The sequence below is a fragment of the Rhinatrema bivittatum genome, unplaced genomic scaffold, assembly GCF_901001135.1.
Source record: "Rhinatrema bivittatum unplaced genomic scaffold, aRhiBiv1.1, whole genome shotgun sequence".
NCBI lineage: Eukaryota > Metazoa > Chordata > Amphibia > Gymnophiona > Rhinatrematidae > Rhinatrema > Rhinatrema bivittatum.
Window position 1 is genome coordinate 1 of NW_021821258.1, and position 17,900 is coordinate 17,900.

The following is a 17,900-nucleotide window of genomic DNA, read 5'->3' on the forward strand; positions in this document are numbered from 1 at the left end:
CCATCCCCCCACCCAGGGGACCGTGCAGAGGGAGCCGGGGCTGGAAATCCTGCTCTGGAGAAGGGCAGGAGAATGGCTGCAGGGCTTTCTGCTCAGCAGTAGAGGGGGGGGCAGGGATGCAGCCTGGGACTGATCCATCCCCCACCCCAGGGACCGTGCAGAGGGAGCCGGGGCTGGAAATCCTGCTCTGGAGAAGGGCAGGAGAATGGCTGCAGGGCTTTCCTCAGCAGGTAGGAGGGGGGCAGGGGATGCAGCCTGGGACTGATCCCATCCCCACCCCAGGGACCGTGCAGGGAGGGGCCAGGCTGGAATCCTGCTCTGGAGAAGGGGCAGGAGAATGGCTGCAGGGCTTTCTGCTCAGCAGGTAGGAGGGGGGCAGGGATGCCTTCCAGCCTCTGATATAAAATGAAGGAAATGAGCCTGGCACTGCTCCTATCCTTTCCACGCGCTGAATCCAATCCTTGGGTTATAGAAAAAAGTTGCGCACTTTAATCCCTGCGCTTCCCTCAGGCTCTTCTTCCTGCTTCTCCTCCCCTCACAGAACAGCTCAAGCAAAGTAGCCGAGTGTTAACAGTTAAGCCTTGATGAGGAAGATCAGGAGACGCGTTTGCTTTCAGCTCGGGGATCACGGTGGCCAGACGGTGGACTTTGTGCCACAGCTCTGCCAGTTGAGTAATTGTAATTGCAGTCGTAAAAGAAAAAAAAAAAAAAGATTATCAGAGGGGGGATTCTACCTGGGCGCATCCATTGTGACGGTTGAACGGCAGCCAAACATGAAAAGCTCCCCTTCTCTCTTTGATCTCATTGCTGTACAAGTTTATGCATGCAGTGATTGATAAACATCAAACAGGCCCATACAGTTACAGTACATTCGCGGAGGCACCGTTAACCTGCGATTGGACACGCGTTTTTGACGCGCTAGCTTTATCCCGTATTAAGTAAGGGGTAATAGTGTGCCGAAAACACGCATCCAACCCTCCCGAACCTAATAGCACCCGCAACATGTTGGTGGCCCTATTAGTCATTCCCGCGCGATACAGAAAATAAAATGTGCAGCCAAGCCGCCACATTTTACTTAAGAATTAGCGCCTATCAAAGGTAGGCGTTAATTTCTGCCGACGGGAAGTGCACAGAAAAGCAGTAAAAACTGCTTTTCTGTGCACCCTCCAGCTTAATATCATGCCAATATTAAGTCGGAGGTCCAGAAGGGTAAAAAGAAAAAAATTTGAAATACGCTCAATTTTGCCGGCGTCCGGTTTCCGAACCCGTGGCTGTCAGTGGGCTTGACAACCGACGCAGGCAAAATTGAGCATCGGCTGTCAAACCCGCTGACAGCCGCCGCTTCCATCAAAAAGAGGCGCTAGGGACGTGCTATTGTCCCTAGCACTTCTTTTACTACCGGCCCTAATTTAAATAAATTAAATTACTGTATCGCACGCACAGGAGAAGCGACGCTCGCCCGCTCTCCCTCAATTGTACTGTATCGGCCCGAAAGTGATTGTTCTGGCGGAGGTTGCCTTGCATTCACTTTCGGGCCGATGTAATCTTGGGCGCCCGGGTCAGCGCGTCTGTTTGCACGCAGTCGGACGCGCTAGACTCGCACCCCATGCACCACGGGAATTAGGGCGTCCAGAACGCGCGTCCGGTTGGGTTTGCATAGCTAATGGCGCTCAGCACATGCAATTTCCACGTAAGTGAGGCTGTTAGCTATTACCCCACAGCGCCAAAAAAACCCAATTGCCATGCGGCCAGGAGCCAGGCGTTAAAGCACGCTGCGCTCAAAGGCTCATGAAAAAATACCAAAAAAACCCCCTCCTGCTTTCTGAGATTCCTCCTCTTAGCGATACTACAGTAGGAGGATCCGCAGACAGCCTCGTCCCCAGGTTCTGGCCCGATTTTGAAGGCATGAATACATTTAATATTAAGGGTCGTGCACTCCCTTCGGTTGCTGCCACTTGGACCATTCACCGTCACATGTCCGTGAAAGGTGCGGTCCCTTTTCAGAAGGCTGTTCTTCAAGGCAGAGCCCTAGGGACACCCAAACATCCATTGCATGGCCCTATTAGCACAGCACTTCCTTTGCCTGTTGCATGGAGCACCCAGGAGAGGTCCGTTCAAAAAAAACCAAAACGGGCATCCAGTTTGCAGGCACTTTTTTTATGCAAAGGATATCGCATCAGCCTGTTTGAAGGGAGGGTTTCCTGTTGCCTTTGCATCTTGCACAATCCTGTCAGCAACGCACATTCCCAATGCTAACATCTCCCAATCACAAAACTTAAAATAATATATTTTTTTTTTTACCTTTGCTTGTCTGTGCATTTTATTTTATTTCTTTTTTTTGTAATGGAGTTGGTCCTGTTCTTTTTTTTTTCTTCTTCTTCTTTTATAAGGAAGACAACAACAAGATACACAATCCAATCTCATTTCGCTACTAGTATACAACAATTTAGTATGAGAAATATCACCTCTATAACAATATATTTCTTTCATAAGATATCCCCTATAGATCAGTGGTCCCCAAACCTGTCCTGGGGCCCCACCAACCAGTCGGCTGGATAGCCCAGAACAAAACCCGATTGGTTGCTTCCCCAGTCTGGTAGCTAATATCTTGGCTCGGAGTTTTAGATCAATATTTATCAGTGATATAGGGCGACAGCCACAAAGTGTGTGGGATCTCTCCCCACTCTTAACCAAGATAGTAATGCCAGCCAAATTTAGATTCAAGAGATAGCGGACCCTCCGAACTCAAGGCATTAAACATCTCAAGTAAGGGGGGGGGGGAATTACTACCACCTGGAACACTTTATAGAACTTAAGCCGTGAACCCGGGCCCTGAATCGTCTGAAAAATCTCGCTGTGGCTGATCTCAGCATTCAGGACCTCTCGCGCTTTGTCTGGGAGAGACGGTAATCCCACCCCCTGCAGGGTAATCCGTCAATATCTTGGGTTTCCACATTATCGTCAGTATGCATGTAATTCCGCATAGAAATTTAGTAAACGAGAACACGTTTCACCGACTTCATATAAAATTGTCCCCCATGGAATCCCTGATCCTGGGCAACATAAGACCAAGCCGCCCTCTCGTTTAGCTCTCGAGCAAGCATGCGTCCAGCCTTATTGCCCAATTCGAAGTGTTGCTGTCGCAGCAGGTCAAGGTGGAGTGCTTACCTTTGCCAAATCTGAAGCTTGAAGCTCTCTCCTTGTGGCCTCCTTAGGCCTAAGGAACGTTTATGGCTGAGAGCTAGATTTGCGCTAAGCCGTAGGAGATGTAATTGTTTGGCCCTTCTTTCTCTTTTAAGGAAACTAACTCTTGGAAATTAATTTCCCTCTAACGACCGCCTTTAAGCAGTCCCAGATTGTACCTGGAGAAATCCCCTCTCTTCAATTGAGATCTAAATATTCCTGAATGTCACCCATCAGGGATTCCACAAAGGCCTTGTCATTTAATAGGCTATCGTTTAGTTGCCAATAATGTTTACCTGCATCCCTGGTAAGGAGCCAGACCTCTAACCAAATTGGGGCGTGGTCTGACCAGGTTTGATCAACTAGAGCCTTGTCGACTGAAAACGAATCTATACGAGAATATGACTTGTGGCATGAGAGAAGAACATATAGTTGCGCTGTGTTGGATACCGCAGCCGCCAAATATCAACCAAACCCCGTGCTGCAAACAAGTATTTTTTAAGGCCTGTCTGTGAGACCTCAGCCAGCCCCCATTAGAGCTGTGTTGTCTAAATAAGGGTACCTGGTTATGTTAAAGTCACCCCGACAATAACTTATCCCTCAGCCCACGTCTCTAACAAGGAAAAGACGTGGAGAAAGAATGATTTCTGGTCAATGTTAAATGCTATCAAGTTGACTTAGGGAATGGCCTCTGCTATTAATTGCATCAGTAGCATGGGATCATCTTAGTGTTTGGGTACTTGCCAGGTTCTTGTGGCCTGGTTTGGTCTCTGTTGGAAACAGGATGCCTTAGTCTGACCCAGCATGGCAATTTCTTATGTGCTTATGTTCTTAACATTTGGACCATATAGTGTGAGAAGTGTGAACAATGAAGTACCCACCAGAACTTTAAGGTCTATATATCTGCCCTCGGCATCTCGTTTAACGTCTTTTACATCTATTACTATAGAGTGAGCGAACAGGATCTCCACCCCCACAGTACTTCCTATTAACAGAAGCCGAGGCTAGGTATTGCTGAGGAAAAAAAATCTATCCCACAGCAAACGCTCTGCACGCTTTAGCAGACGTGTCTCCTGACAGAAGATAACGTTCGCCCGCCCATTTCTCGCCTCCTGAAATAATAACTTCCTCTTAGTTGGGGTGTTGAGTCCCTTGGCGTTAATAGAGATTATGCGTAACCCTTCCATCTTGCTTTCTGTTTAACAACTTAAATATATCCCCCTGCGCCACTCTGCACTTGTGTACATGCTATCCAAGTTATTGTAACGTGCTACATCAAATACAAGATCCTGTGCCCACCTTCCCCTCCCGTTATTTTCCAGAGCCGGATCTACACCCCATTCACGTGGATCCCCTTCTGGGGGGGGGGTGAAATCATCTCTACTCCCGGCCACTCTGACCCACACCCACCCGGCCCTCCCCTAAGTGCATCCTGTAACAAATAACAACACAGTAAGTCCTCCTGCAGATCTTGTCTTCCCATGACACACAAAACGGAAAAGGATAGCCAGTTCATGCAGAATGGTTACCGAGCTGCTGTGATCCGCTTGAGTGGCGACGTAGCCGCCTGCCTCCTTTCTCCACACGTTACCGTCGAGGGGTACCACAGCGAGGTCGAGCATGATCACCAGATGTCAAAGAACCATCTGATGTCGAGCCTGCTGCTTGCACAAATTTCTACCGCTTCCTCGACTTGTGGAAATCCCAGAGGTCGCTCCTGCTATGGTGAAGCTCAGTCCAAAAGGGAAAAGCCATCTGCACTTGACATTGTTATTACGAAGGGCGGTAATTTATTTATTTATTTTGAACTTTTATATACATATCACATCGGTTTACAATGAAATGGATATTGCATAAAAGCATAATCCAGGACGATAAATACATGGGGTTAAGTATAAACAGATAATATGGCATTCAAGTATAGAACAAACATGAATTTAAATTGAAAAATAACTAACAAATAATCAATTAAACTAAAGAGCAGACATTGAAATGCAACCAAAATCGAAATGAAAATGCTATCAGCTTTAGAGAAAAGCTTGTAGTTACTGCATCTCTTGAGTTCCCTTCTCTTGTGCATAGTGGAAAGTGCCAGATCTTGGCAAATTTCCACTTTATGGCCCTGCCACATAATCAATCCAGATCTTCGTGCCGACCTGGCTATTTCTTCTTTTTGCGAAAAACTACTATGCCCTGAGCCTGTTGTTGCGGGGCTGCTCCCAGTGCCCTGTGGGCCCTTTCCAGCTTCACCTGCTGCTGTATCAAGGGGGGCTGATTCCGAGCTCAGGATACTTTTAAAAAAAAGGCTGCTGCCTACCTCCTTGGTTTTTTGTTGAGTCGTGAAGTAGCCCCGCCTTCGAGCCACACCTGGCCATTCTGCTTTTTGGGATATCTACAACGCATAGGCCTGAGAGAGATTGGCCTGCGCTGCCTCCATTGTATGCAGATCTATCTCCTGCATATCCATGTGTGGGTTTCCTGCCATCCTGACCGGCCGTGAGTGTGCCAAGGACCGGGTGGGGAGCCACTGGCTTCGCGCTGAAAGCAGCGGGGGTGAGAGCCGGGGAAGTGAGAATTCAAGCGCTGCTTCTCCCGCTGGTGCTCCACCCGGCCTCGGGTACAAACTCTGGGCCTGATTTGCTGCAGCTTTTCTCCCATTCTCTGTCCGTGGAGGTGAAACGTAGCTACCCGGGCCCTTAGCCCGTGAGGTCTCTGGGGACAGGGAGCTCCCAACTCTACCAGCAATGCAACTGGTATGTAGCTCAGGATTGGAAAGGTGGGTAACATAAGAACATAAGAAATTGCCATGCTGGGTCAGACCAAGGGTCCATCAAGCCCAGCATCCTTTTTCCAACAGAGGCCAAAACCAGGCCACAAGATCCTGGCAATTATCCAAACACTAAGAAGATCCCATGCTCCTGATGCAATTAATAGCAGTGGCTATTCCCTAAGTAAACTTGATTAATAGCCATTAATGGACTTCTCACTTCTCCTCCAAGAACTTATCCAAACCTTTTTTGAACCCAGCCACACTAACTGCACTAACCACATCCTCTGGAAACAAATTCCAGAGCTTTGTTGTGCGTTGAGTGAAAAATAATTTTCTCCGATTAGTCTTAAATGTGCTACTTGCTAACTTCATGGAATGCCCCCAGTCCTTCTATTATTCGAAAGTGTAAATAATCGAGTCACATCTACTCGTTCAAGACCTCCAATCCACATCCACCCATAAGAAAATGAATGCGTAAAAGTCAAGTTACTACGTAACTCAACAAACATGGGGGCAGCGAAAACCGCTAGAAACGGGAGATGAACTACTGCCCAGGACACAAAACCTCTTACTGCTCTGTTAAGGTTTAGCACAGCAGATCTCCTGTTAAAAAAAAATGCCAGATGTTCCCAATATTTTGGATAGTGCTGAGTTAAATAATATTAACAGTCGCTGATTTATCCGGGCAGTGACATTTGATTTTCTGTGTCTCTGGTGACACAGTGAGACTTGTAAATCTTGGGGTCTATAGAGGAAACAGATCTCATGCATGCTGAGCCCCTCCTCGTGTCTCTGAGTGTTTCTGGTTTGTGTTTCAGGTGCCGGTGACGTTTGAGGACATCGCTGTCTATTTCTCCCAGGAGGAGTGGGGGTATTTAGATGAAGGCCAGAAGCAGCTTTACAGGGAGGTGATGAAGGAGAATTACGAGACCCTGAGCTCCCTGGGTAAGGACTGCATGATTTTCATTTTTAGCAGGCACAGGGCCTGATTTACTGAGGGTCGTTTGTGACTTTATCCTGACTGCAGATCCAAGATTAGTTGTTTGCATCTCTTACAGGAGGTCTGAGCGTCCTCTATACCTGCAGCATACTGAGTTTGGCCCTGCACATTCACACCTGGGAGGCTGCAGCTTCTCCGCACTTTCTAGTTGTCTAAGACGTGGACTCCTTTGGACACAGTGATGGCCTGGAACTTGGGCTCCTGTGACCAGCAGGCCTGGTGCTGGTTAGGTTGCCGCTCAGCTCCATCCCTCTCCTAGCTCTCTCAGCTGTGGTCTCCTGAGGACAAGCTTTCTCTTCTCTTTGCTTCCTACGGCCCCATCCTTATAGCTTCTGTTAAGCGCCAAACATGCTTAAGGCGCTTCTCCACGGACATGAGGATACCAGACCAAAATCTGTAGAAACAAATATCAATTTATTTTATTGTCTATCAGTAAGCAATACAGGTACCCTTGGGAGGTACAGAGTCGCAGCAGTTCTCTGGCGAAATGCTCAGGAGAAGCACTACCCTCTGTCTCAGTTTGTACATTAGCTACCTCTTCTTTTTATAGATGAAATAATCAATCTGAAGAAAACAAGTCCCTGAATTGCATGAACCTATGGGAGTATCACGTACACAGTTTCTCATGTCAAAAAGAGGCAAATTAGACTTATGTTAGCCTGATCCCCCTTCCCAAATTGGGGCCTAATTGCCTGGTGGTCACATTAATCTTTCATTAGTCCTTTGTCCTGTCATTTTTTTCACCCTCAGGGAGATCTACATGGCTTAGGCTGGTGCCAGTGTAGTTGAGATTTTAGCTGAGATTCTGACCCTTCGGCTTTTTTGTGACCCTCTGACCTTCCATCACAAGTTTTAGGCAGCTCCGGCTGCTGTCCAGATGTCTCCTGTAATTTCTCCAGGTCAGGCTCAATAGTGCATTTAGGGTTCACATGGCCAGAACTGTAAGCAGGCCAAGGCAGCAGAGGATTCTGGGTCAATCACAGTCTCCATGTTGGTCTCAGACTCACATATCACTTCTTATCTTCATTCCTGTCATCACACCTTTACTTTCTTCCTCTCTGCTCTTACTGGCCTCCTCATGGCAGCTGGGAGTATCAGTCTCAGTCCTGTCCCTCCTTGGTAACTCTCAGCCTTCCCCTCCCAGCTTATACTACACCCCCACTCTCCTCCCTCTTCTCTCCCTCTCAGGTTTTATCGATGGAGTATCCGCTCTGTTTCCAGCAAGCTCGCCTACGTTCCTGACCTCTTAACTCTCATTCTCTCCATCTTCTCTCTCTGAGACTTGGCTTTCCCCCTGAGGACTCTGCCTCAGTTGTTGCTCTCAGTCATGAAGGTTATCTCCTCTCCTCAGCAGAACACCAGGATAGGATCGAGCTGCTTCTCTCCTCCTCCTCCTGCAGGTTTTAGCCCCTTCTTCCTCCATCTGTCTCGCTCCTTTTCTTCCTTTGAGGCCCCCCTCCATCTGCCTCTTCACCCCCGGTTGAAAACGCAGTCCTTTTGTATCTTTCCAATGTGTGTGAGAGCTTTAGCATCCATTTAGGAGTATTGTACTTCAGGCATGCACATGGGCCTGGATGATGTAAAATACAGGGGTGTGTACACATAAACGTATATATGGTTGCAGGTGTGCATGTTTGAACGTTATCCTCCGTGCTCAACGAGTAGGTTAAGCGTGCGAGCAATGTGTCAGGTATATGTTTGTGAGAGAAAATTCAAACCTGGCCCCGCTCATCTCGCCCTCTGCACAGTTCCACTTCCTTTCTGTCTACAAATTAAGCCCTACTGAATACGACTGCCTTTAACCACCAGGCCCTCACCAGCTTGCACTGCCAAACAGCCACCTGTTCTAGATTCAGACCATGATAAAAAAAAACAAAACAATAGAAATTCCCATCCCCGCCTTTTTTAAGTCTCCAGCCATTTAAAAAAATCGGTAGCCTTCAACATAACATCCCCTTGTCCCTCCCATGTTTCCCTCAAACTTAAGATGAGAAGCTTTGGATTCTCCATCAAATCCCTAATCAACTGTGCTTTAGGAATTACAGATCTCATTTACATTTCTAAGTCCACCCTCTTTCAAGGTTTATATCTGGACCCCCCTAGTTCTGCAACTTCTTTTCCACTCAAAAAGGTTTGCTGCTTGTGCATTATTAAAGCATTTTAAGTATTTAAATGTCTATCTTATCCCCCCTTCTCATGGGTGTACATGTTTAGCTCCTTCAGTCCTATCTCATAGGGACTTTGGAGCAGACTGCACATCACTGGTAGCTTTCCATGGTCATGAGTGGCTGGTCAGAGAGGAGCAGCTCTATCACTGTATCACATTTCCAGAGCTGTGATTATAGGATCTGAAACCTAGAAATTAATATTGCATGGTCACTAATACATGATTAATGCTTTCTTCTATCACCAGCAAATGATGAGATCTCACCAGATATAAAAAAGGAGGAGAATCAAGAAGAATGTCCTATGAAACTGGGACTGATCCAAAGGGAATCAGGAAAATCCTGTCCTAATGTTTCCCAGGGGACTGAGAGGAGAAACACAAGGAATAGTCAGCAGGAGTCAGAGAAGAAGCAGAGAGACCCTGGAGGAGACTCACCAGCTGGAGTTACTGAGTGTGAGAGAACTGACAGGGAGCTCACAGACATCCCTGAGCATCAGACACACCTGAGAGCAGAGTCACACTTCCAAAATAATAACAGTAATTACCTGACTTCTGACCTACGTCCGAGCAATAGGAAAGAGAAGAAATCCTATGTGAGTGAAACCTGTGGAAAAAACTTTGGTAGGAAATCAAATTTTATATTACACCAGAAATCCCATGCCGTGAAGATACCATTTCCATGCACTGAAGGTGGGAAAAGTTTCAGACAGAGAAGCAATCTAAAAGTACACCTGAGAATGCACACAAAAGAGAGAGACATTCCATCTAGTGACAGCAGCAAAAGTATCATGCACAAGGATGCCCTAGCACAAAATCAAGAAATGCACACAAGGGAGAAACCATTTTCTTGTTCTGAATGTGGCAATAGCTTCATTTATAAGTCTAAACTAATATGGCATCAAAAAATCCACACAGGGGAGAGACCATTCTCATGTACTAAATGTGGAAAAAGTTTCAATAGGAAGCACAACCTCTCCCAACACCAGAAAATCCACACAGGAGAAGGACCATTCTCATGTACTGAGTGTGGAAAATATTTTGTTATGAAGACATATCTGTCACAACATCAAAAAATCCATACAGATCACAAACCATTCATATGTAATGAGTGTGGGAAAAGCTTCATTGCTAAGTATTTGCTAATATCTCACAAGAGAATCCACACAGAAGAGAGACCATTCTCATGTACTAAATGTGGAAAATGCTTTATTAGGAAGGGATACCTCTCACAACATCAGAAAATACACACAGGCAACAAACCATTTACATGTTCTGAATGTGGGAAAAGCTTCATTCATAAGTCTAAACTAATATTGCATCAAAAAATCCACACAGGAGAGAGACCATTCTCATGTACTAAATGTGGAAAATGTTTCATTAGGCAGGGAGACCTCTCAAAACATCAGAATATACACATAGGCAACAAACCCTTTATATGTTCCGAATGTGGGAAAAGTTTCATTAACACGTCTAAATTAATATTGCACCAGAAAATCCACACAGGAGAGAGACCATTCTCATGTACCAAATGTGGCAAATGTTTCCGTAGCAAGGCAGGCCTCTCACGACACCAGAAAATCCACACAGGCAACAAACCATTTTCATGTGCTGAGTGTGGGAAAAGTTTCATTAAGAAGTCTAAACTAATATTGCATCAAAAAATCCACACAGGAGAGAGACCATTCTCATGTACTAAATGCGGCAAATGTTTCCGTAGCAAGGCAGGCCTCTCACGACACCAGAAAATCCACACAGGCAACAAACCATTTTCATGTACTGAGTGTGGAGAAAGCTTCTTCCAGAAGAGAAAGTTCATGAGACACCAAGATATACACGATTGTAAGAGATTCATTCGAGTGACATTATGTGCAAAAGAAATCCATTTGGAGACGTTGTCCCATGATAAACCATTTTCTTGTTCAGAATGTGAGAAAAGCTTTATTGCTAAGTATTTGCTAATAGCTCACCAAAGAATCCACACAGGAGAGAGACCATTTTCATGTACTAAATGTGGAAAAAGCTTCATTAGGAAGGACAACCTCTCACAACACCAGAAAATCCACACAGGAGAAAGACCATTTGCATGTACTGAATGTAGTAAAAGCTTTATTTACAAATCAGACCTCAGGCAACACCAAAAAGTACACACTGGTGAGAAACCATTTTCATGTTCTGAATGTGAGAAAAGCTTTATTCGTAAGGATATGCTAATATTACACCAAAGAAAACACACTGGTGAGAGACCATTTTCATGTTCTGAATGTGAGAAAAGCTTTAGTCGTAGGAATAAGCTAATATCACACCAGAGAAGACACACTGGTGCAAGACCAATTATATGTTCTAAGTGTGGTAAAACTTTTTCCTCTAAAAGAGTCCTCAGAAAACATGAAAAACTGCACACTGATAAGAGTTTTTGTGGTGAAGGAGAAAAACAGAAGAATGGCATTGTTGATAGAAGTGTCACTAACCAGTGATTATTCTGTGGACTGTATGTAGAAAGCAAAGATCCTTAAGTACCAAGAGATGCAATCAGAGAGCAAGATTATAATTTCTGTATATTCTGATACAATATTTTTTGTTGTATATTCATTTAAAAGCTGATAAATAAAAAATTTAAAAAAAAAAAAAGAAAATGTAGCAGAAAGATACAGAAAAAATCCTATTTGTATTGGGTGCCACTGGTTTGGTTAAAAAGAATTTTCAGGAGCAACTAGACACGCTACCTGTGCATGTTCCTCCCTATGACATCTTTGGAAAAATGCATGTGTCAGAAGGGTACTAGCAGTGAATTTGAAAGGCTGAGTTCAGTCACAGCATTCCCTGCCTTACTAGTGAGGATCATTCCTGTCAACCTATGTGTAAAATCAACTCAGATTGAGACATTACCCCATGAGAGGTTTGATGGGAGAGAATAATTAAATTTCTTTCACCATCTTGGAAATGGTATTAAGCCTGGGGTCAGGGAGAGAGTGATATGAGGGTAGCTGTTGAACTTGGGGTAGGGAGGGGTAGTGAGAGAAAGGCTTGTAGGGGGAATAAAAAGAGAGTAAAAGTTCTAAGAGGTGAGTATTGGGTCTGATGTGGGCGAAAATGAGTGAGAGAGAGCTGGGAGCTTGGTGTTGATCCTGAGGTGGGAGGGGTAGAAGAGAGAGTGCTGGGAGGTGGGTGCTGATCCTGAGGTGGGAGGGGTTATAGAGAGAGTGCAGGGAGCTGGGTGCTGATCCTGAGGTGAGAGGGGTTATAGAGAGAGTGCTGGGAGCTGGATGCTGATCCTGAGGTGGGAGGGGTTATGGAGAGAGTGCTGGGAGCTGGGTGTTGATCCTGAGGTGGGAGGGGTTACAGAGAGAGTGCTGGGAGCTGGGTGTTGATCCTGAGGTGGGAGGGGTTATAGAGAGAGTGCTGGGAGGTGGGTGCTGATCCTGAGGTGGGAGGGGTTATAGAGAGTGCAGGGAGCTGGGTGCTGATCCTGAGGTGAGAGGGGTTATAGAGAGAGAGCTGGGTGCTGATCCTGAGGTGGGAGGGGTTATAGAGAGAGTGCTGGGAGCTGGGTGCTGATCCTGAGGTAGGAGGGGTTATAGAGAGAGTGCAGGGAGCTGGGGTGCTGATCCTGAGGTGGGAGGGGATATAGAGAGAGTGCAGGGAGCTGGGTGTTGATCCTGAGGTGGGTGAGGATATAGAGAGAGTGCTGGGAGCTGGGTGTTGATCCTGAGGTGGGAGGGGTTATAGAGAGAGTGCTGGGAGCTGGGTGTTCATTCTGAGGTGGGAGGGGCTATAGAGAGAGTGCTGGGAGCTGGGTGTTGATCCTGAGGTGGGAGGGGTTATAGAGAGAGTGCTGGGAGCTGGGTGTTGATCCTGAGGTGGGAGGGGTTATAGAGAGAGTGCTGGGAGCTGGGTGTTGATCCTGAGGTGGGAGGGGTTATAGAGAGAGTGCTGGGAGCTGGGTGTTGATCCTGAGGTGGGAGGGGTTATAGAGAGAGTGCTGGGAGCTGGGTGCTGATCCTGAGGTGGGAGGGGTTATAGAGAGAGTGCTGGGAGCTGGGTGTTGATCCTGAGGTGGGAGGGGTTATAGAGAGAGTGCTGGGAGCTGGGTGTTGATCCTGAGGTGGGAGGGGGTTATAGAGAGAGTGCTGGGAGCTGGGTGTTGATCCTGAGGTGAGAGCGGTTATAGAGAGAGTGCTGGGAGCTGGGTATTGATCCTGAGGTAGGAGGGATAGAAGAGAGACTGCTGGGAGCTGGGTGTTGATCCTGAGGTGAGAGAGGTGAAGGGAGCTGGGTGTTGATCCTGAGGTGGGAGGGGTTATAGAGAGAGTGCTGGGAGCTGGGTGTTGATCCTGAGGTGGGAGGGGTTATAGAGAGAGTGCTGGGAGCTGGGTGTTGATCCTGAGGTGGGAGGGGTTATAGAGAGAGTGCTGGGAGCTGGTGCTGATCCTGAGGTGGGAGGGGTTATAGAGAGAGTGCTGGGAGCTGGGTGTTGATCCTGAGATGGGAGGGGGTTATAGAGAGAGTGCTGGGAGCTGGGTGCTGATCCTGCGATGCTGGAGGGAAAGGGGAGTGAACTGTTGGGGGCTTGAGCATGGGGTGAGTGAGAGAGTGCTGGCGATTTTAGTCTGATGGATGGGAGAGGGAGCTGCGATGGGGGTGGAGCCTGGGGTAGAGGAGAGGGGGAGAAGCAAGTTAAGGTGGTAGAAATAGCACTGGGGGTTAAACCTAGGGCATAGGAGAGCGATCTGGTTTATGATTTTTACAAGCCGTTAAGCCCATTAAAACGGGCTACATTACATTTTCAAAACACAGCACCTCTCACCTCCCCTCCCCTCGTCTCTCCCCTCCCCCTCTCTCCCCCCCCCCTCTCTCCTCCCCTCCCCTCTCACCTCCCTCTTTCTTCCCCCCTCTCTCACCTCCCTCTCTCCTCCCCTCCCTCTCACCTCCCTCTCCCACTCTCACCCTCCCTCTCCTCACCTCCCTCTCCCACTCTCACCCTCTCTAACTCTCACCACCAAGTTCACAGCTCCTCCCCGACCCTCACTCTCACCCTCCCTCCCTCCCTCACCACCGAGTTCGCTGCTCCTCGCCACCCCCCTCCCCTCACCACCGAGCTCGCTGCTCCTCGCTGCTGCCGCCACCTCCCTCCCTCCCTCACCACCGAGTTCGCCGCTCCCCGCTGCCGCTGCCCCCCTCCCTCACCACCGAGTTCGCTGCTCCTCGCTGCTGCCGCCACCTCCCTCCCTCCCTCACCACCGAGTTCGCCGCTCCCCGCTGCCGCCGCCGCCCCCCTCCCTCACCACCGAGTTTGCCGCCGCTCCTCGCTGTCGCCACCGCCGCTCCTCACCGCCGCCATGTTTTTCAACAGCTGACGCTCTGCGTGACCGACGTGCTCGCCCGCACATGCGCGGTAGAGCTGCTCTCTACTGCGCATTTGCAGCACGTCGGTCAACCTTCATTTATTAGGTTGATTTTTGTTTGTGCTGTTGTGAACCACTCTAACCAGTTTTTCTGAATGTGTGATATGGAAAAGCCTGGAGATAAATGAAATGTTAGATTTAGCAGCCCTGAAAATCAGAGAAATAAGCTTTTAGTTCTTTCTTGAACACGGTGTGGCATGCTCTAGATTACATAGGAGCCATAACTGAAAACAGCTCTCTCGCGAGCCTCAGCCAAATGAGTGAATTTAAAATGGGGCACCTCTAAGAGATCATGGCTAGCAGGGCCGATAGATCTTTAGCCCAGACTGGGGCCATAATGATCAAGATTGTACTAACAATAGTTTCAATCTTAAATTTCCTAGCGGGTAGCCAGATGGACTCGGGACCAGTGGCTTCTGTGCTTCCCTGCCAGCAGATGGGAGACGGAGTCAGGTTTCAAAAACTGACGTCACCCTAGATAGACCCCTGCAGTGACCTCAGCCATCCAGTATCTCTCCGTCTCCCAGCAGATGTGGACGCTGTCCCCACACTAGCACGGTGTTGGCGGGACCGCAGCACTAATCCAAAGGGAGAAATTTGTTACCTTCACTTATAAAGGAAGATCAAGCCCCCTGATAGATCAAGGCAGATAGCTCTGGGGTGCACTCCGGAGGGGGGCGACTGAACCCGCCGCCGCTCTTCCTGGCAGACGCAAGCTCGGACCTGGTGCGTGCCTCGGCCAGAGGAGTAGCCTCAGTGGCGGCGGCCGGAAGACAGCTAGGGTTGCGGAACTGGTCAGCGGACGCGACCTCCAAGGCGAACCTCACGAAGCTGCCCTGTAAGGCATCCCTCCTATTCGGAGAAGCTGGCCAGTAAGTGGGGCGAATCTCCACTGCCGCGGCTACCGGACGACAGGAAAAAAAAGAGGTCACAGCACCCCTCACCCATGAGGGGGTTGGGCCAGGGGCCTCCCAGCGCTTCTGGCCCTCCAGAAACCCGTCGTGCCAGTCTCCTCGGCCCTCGGGGGAGACCTCCGTCCTTTTGGGAACCGGCAACCCAAAAGAGGAACAGGGTCGGGCCCGGGCTCCACCTGAGCTTCCCAGTGAAGTTGGGCCGACCCATCCGCGGCAAGAGGAGACGGGGGGAGTCGACGTTTCCTCTTCTACCAGCGGTGGGTCCAGATCGTGTCGGACCAACGAGCACTGGACACCCTACAAGAATTTTCGCGGCATCCCTCGGCTCGGGTTCACGCTCTCACCTCGCCACTCCCAGCTCAAGCAACTGGCAGCGGAATCCACACTGACACGGCTCCTCCGTCTGAGGGCTGTAACCCCCACCCCCCCCGGCACCTACACCCCGCGTAAATACGGGGTGCTATTCCGCCGCGGTGGACGCGCCTAGGCAGCCCGCGTCCATCTACGGGTTAAACGGTGCGCTCGGCCGCGTGCACTGTATTGCATCGACCCTCCCCCGATACGTCTGCGTATCATTAGCTTCCTGCGGCGGGCGCTCACGAAAAAACCCAACGCTTAACCCGCGCGTTAAGAGACCGAGCGCGCGGTTCAGACCCACGGCGTACTGCACGGCCCCCCCCTGAGAGCAGTTCCTCGGGTATCGCCCGCCCGCCATGCCTTATCTCTGGCAATGGCCCTGGAAATGAGGCGAAATGGGCAAGCCGCAGATAATGTGCCCACCGTCCCGAGGGAAACAGGAGCCTGCGGCGCAGGCTGCTCACACATCATGGCCGGGGCGGCCAGAGGAATCTCCCAGACTGGATGTGTGCACGCAAAACTCACCTTGTAATGTGCACGGAAGACTTTTCTATAGGCACAAAACCTGACTGGTGCATAACATAATAAATAAATACATTTCTGCATGGGGGGCTGTGGCCTGCACTGAGCGCAGCAGCAGTTGCTGCTCTCCCTAAAATAAATAAATAAATTGCTGGGCAGACTGGACCGGACCATTGATGGTCTTTACCTGCCCTTATTCCAAAATGTTACTATGAGCTCCAGCCGGACGGGGGGGGGGGGGGGGGTGAGCTCCTTATTTTCAGGGGTCCCTCCCCCCCCCCCCTCACCTCTGGAGCTGACCCTGCCATCCAGATGTGCTCCCCTGCTTCCTCGGTTACCAGAGGAAAGGTGGAAATGGTACTTAACTGATAAACAGGGCTCACTTTCGATTAAAGGCGGTGAAATTCCTGCAAGGAAATGGAGAAATGGAGAGGAGGGAGGAGGTAGCCCGGCTGGAGAACAGAATAAAATGCCAAAAAACCAGTGCCGTGCCTTCCTGTCGCCCAAGCACGTTAGAATATTTATAAGAAGCACTGAACGTGGCTCGGAGCCCCTGGGGATCACCCACTCCTCCCCTCTCACTGCTGCAAAGTCAGCGGAATAAAGAAAGGAAGATCCTGCGTGGGGACCCCACGGGAAGGGGACTCTGCCCCTGCAGCGCAGCTTCCCGGCACAGTCTCACGGGCACCGAGCTAAGCACCGGGCGCTGCTGTGAAAGATGCGCTCCCCAGACCAGTACGGAGGGGCTCGGCCTGCAGCGACCCAGGCTAGGACCCAGAGCTGTACTGCTGGCCCCTTCTGATCGCCCAGGCGGGCCCCCTGGCCCCCTGAAAGGGACTCTGCCCCTGCAGCGCAGCTTCCTGGCACAGACCCAGGGGCACCGAGCTAAGCACCGGGCGCTGCTGTGAAAGATGCAATCCCCAGACCAGTACGGAGGGGCTCGGCCTGCAGCGACCCAGGCTAGGACCCAGAGCTGTACTGCTGGCCCCTTCTGATCGCCCAGGCGGGCCCCCTGGCCCTGCCCGGGCCTCACATCCACGATCCTTCCCCGTTCCTGCTGATCTCCTCCAGGGCTCGGGGACATCGGGGTCTCGGCAGAGCTTCAGATCTTCCAAGCTGCTCCAGAAACGCATTCATTAGCCCCCGACCCAGGCTTCCCTTTCCTGTCATTGCTCTGTCCCATCGCTGGCGATCGTGAGCTCCTGCTGTCAGTGCCGGGCGAGGGCAGGAGATGGCAGCAGACAGAGCTGGCGCAACCCCCGAGCCTCTCTCCCTCCCTTCTCTCTCCCTTACACTTCTCCCTGCTCTCTTCCCCTTCCCCTCCCTCCCTCCCTCCTGTTTTCTTTTGTAGCCATCAGGAGAGAAGCGGAGCGAGCGCCCCCCACCCCAGGGACCGTGCAGGGAGGGAGCCAGGGCTGGAAATCCTGCTCTGGAGAAGGGGCAGGAGAATGGCTGCAGGGCTTTCTGCTCAGCAGGTAGGAGGGGGGCAGGGGATGCAGCCTGGGACTGATCCCATCCCCCACCCCAGGGACCGTGCAGGGAGGGAGCCGGGGCTGGAAATCCTGCTCTGGAGAAGGGGCAGGAG

General features: G+C 49.8%; 1 protein-coding gene across 1 annotated transcript; it reads left to right on the forward strand.

Moving 5' to 3' along the window:
• The first annotated feature begins 344 nt into the window (after window positions 1-344).
• Window positions 345-11,730, forward strand: LOC115082558 (oocyte zinc finger protein XlCOF6-like). Its single transcript, XM_029586774.1, has 3 exons — window positions 345-364; window positions 6,772-6,898; window positions 9,367-11,730. The coding sequence occupies exons 2-3, from the start codon at window positions 6,865-6,867 to the stop codon at window positions 11,592-11,594; spliced, it is 2,262 nt and encodes a 753-aa protein (XP_029442634.1). The 5' UTR covers window positions 345-364; window positions 6,772-6,864; the 3' UTR covers window positions 11,595-11,730.
• Window positions 11,731-17,900: the final 6,170 nt, after the last annotated feature.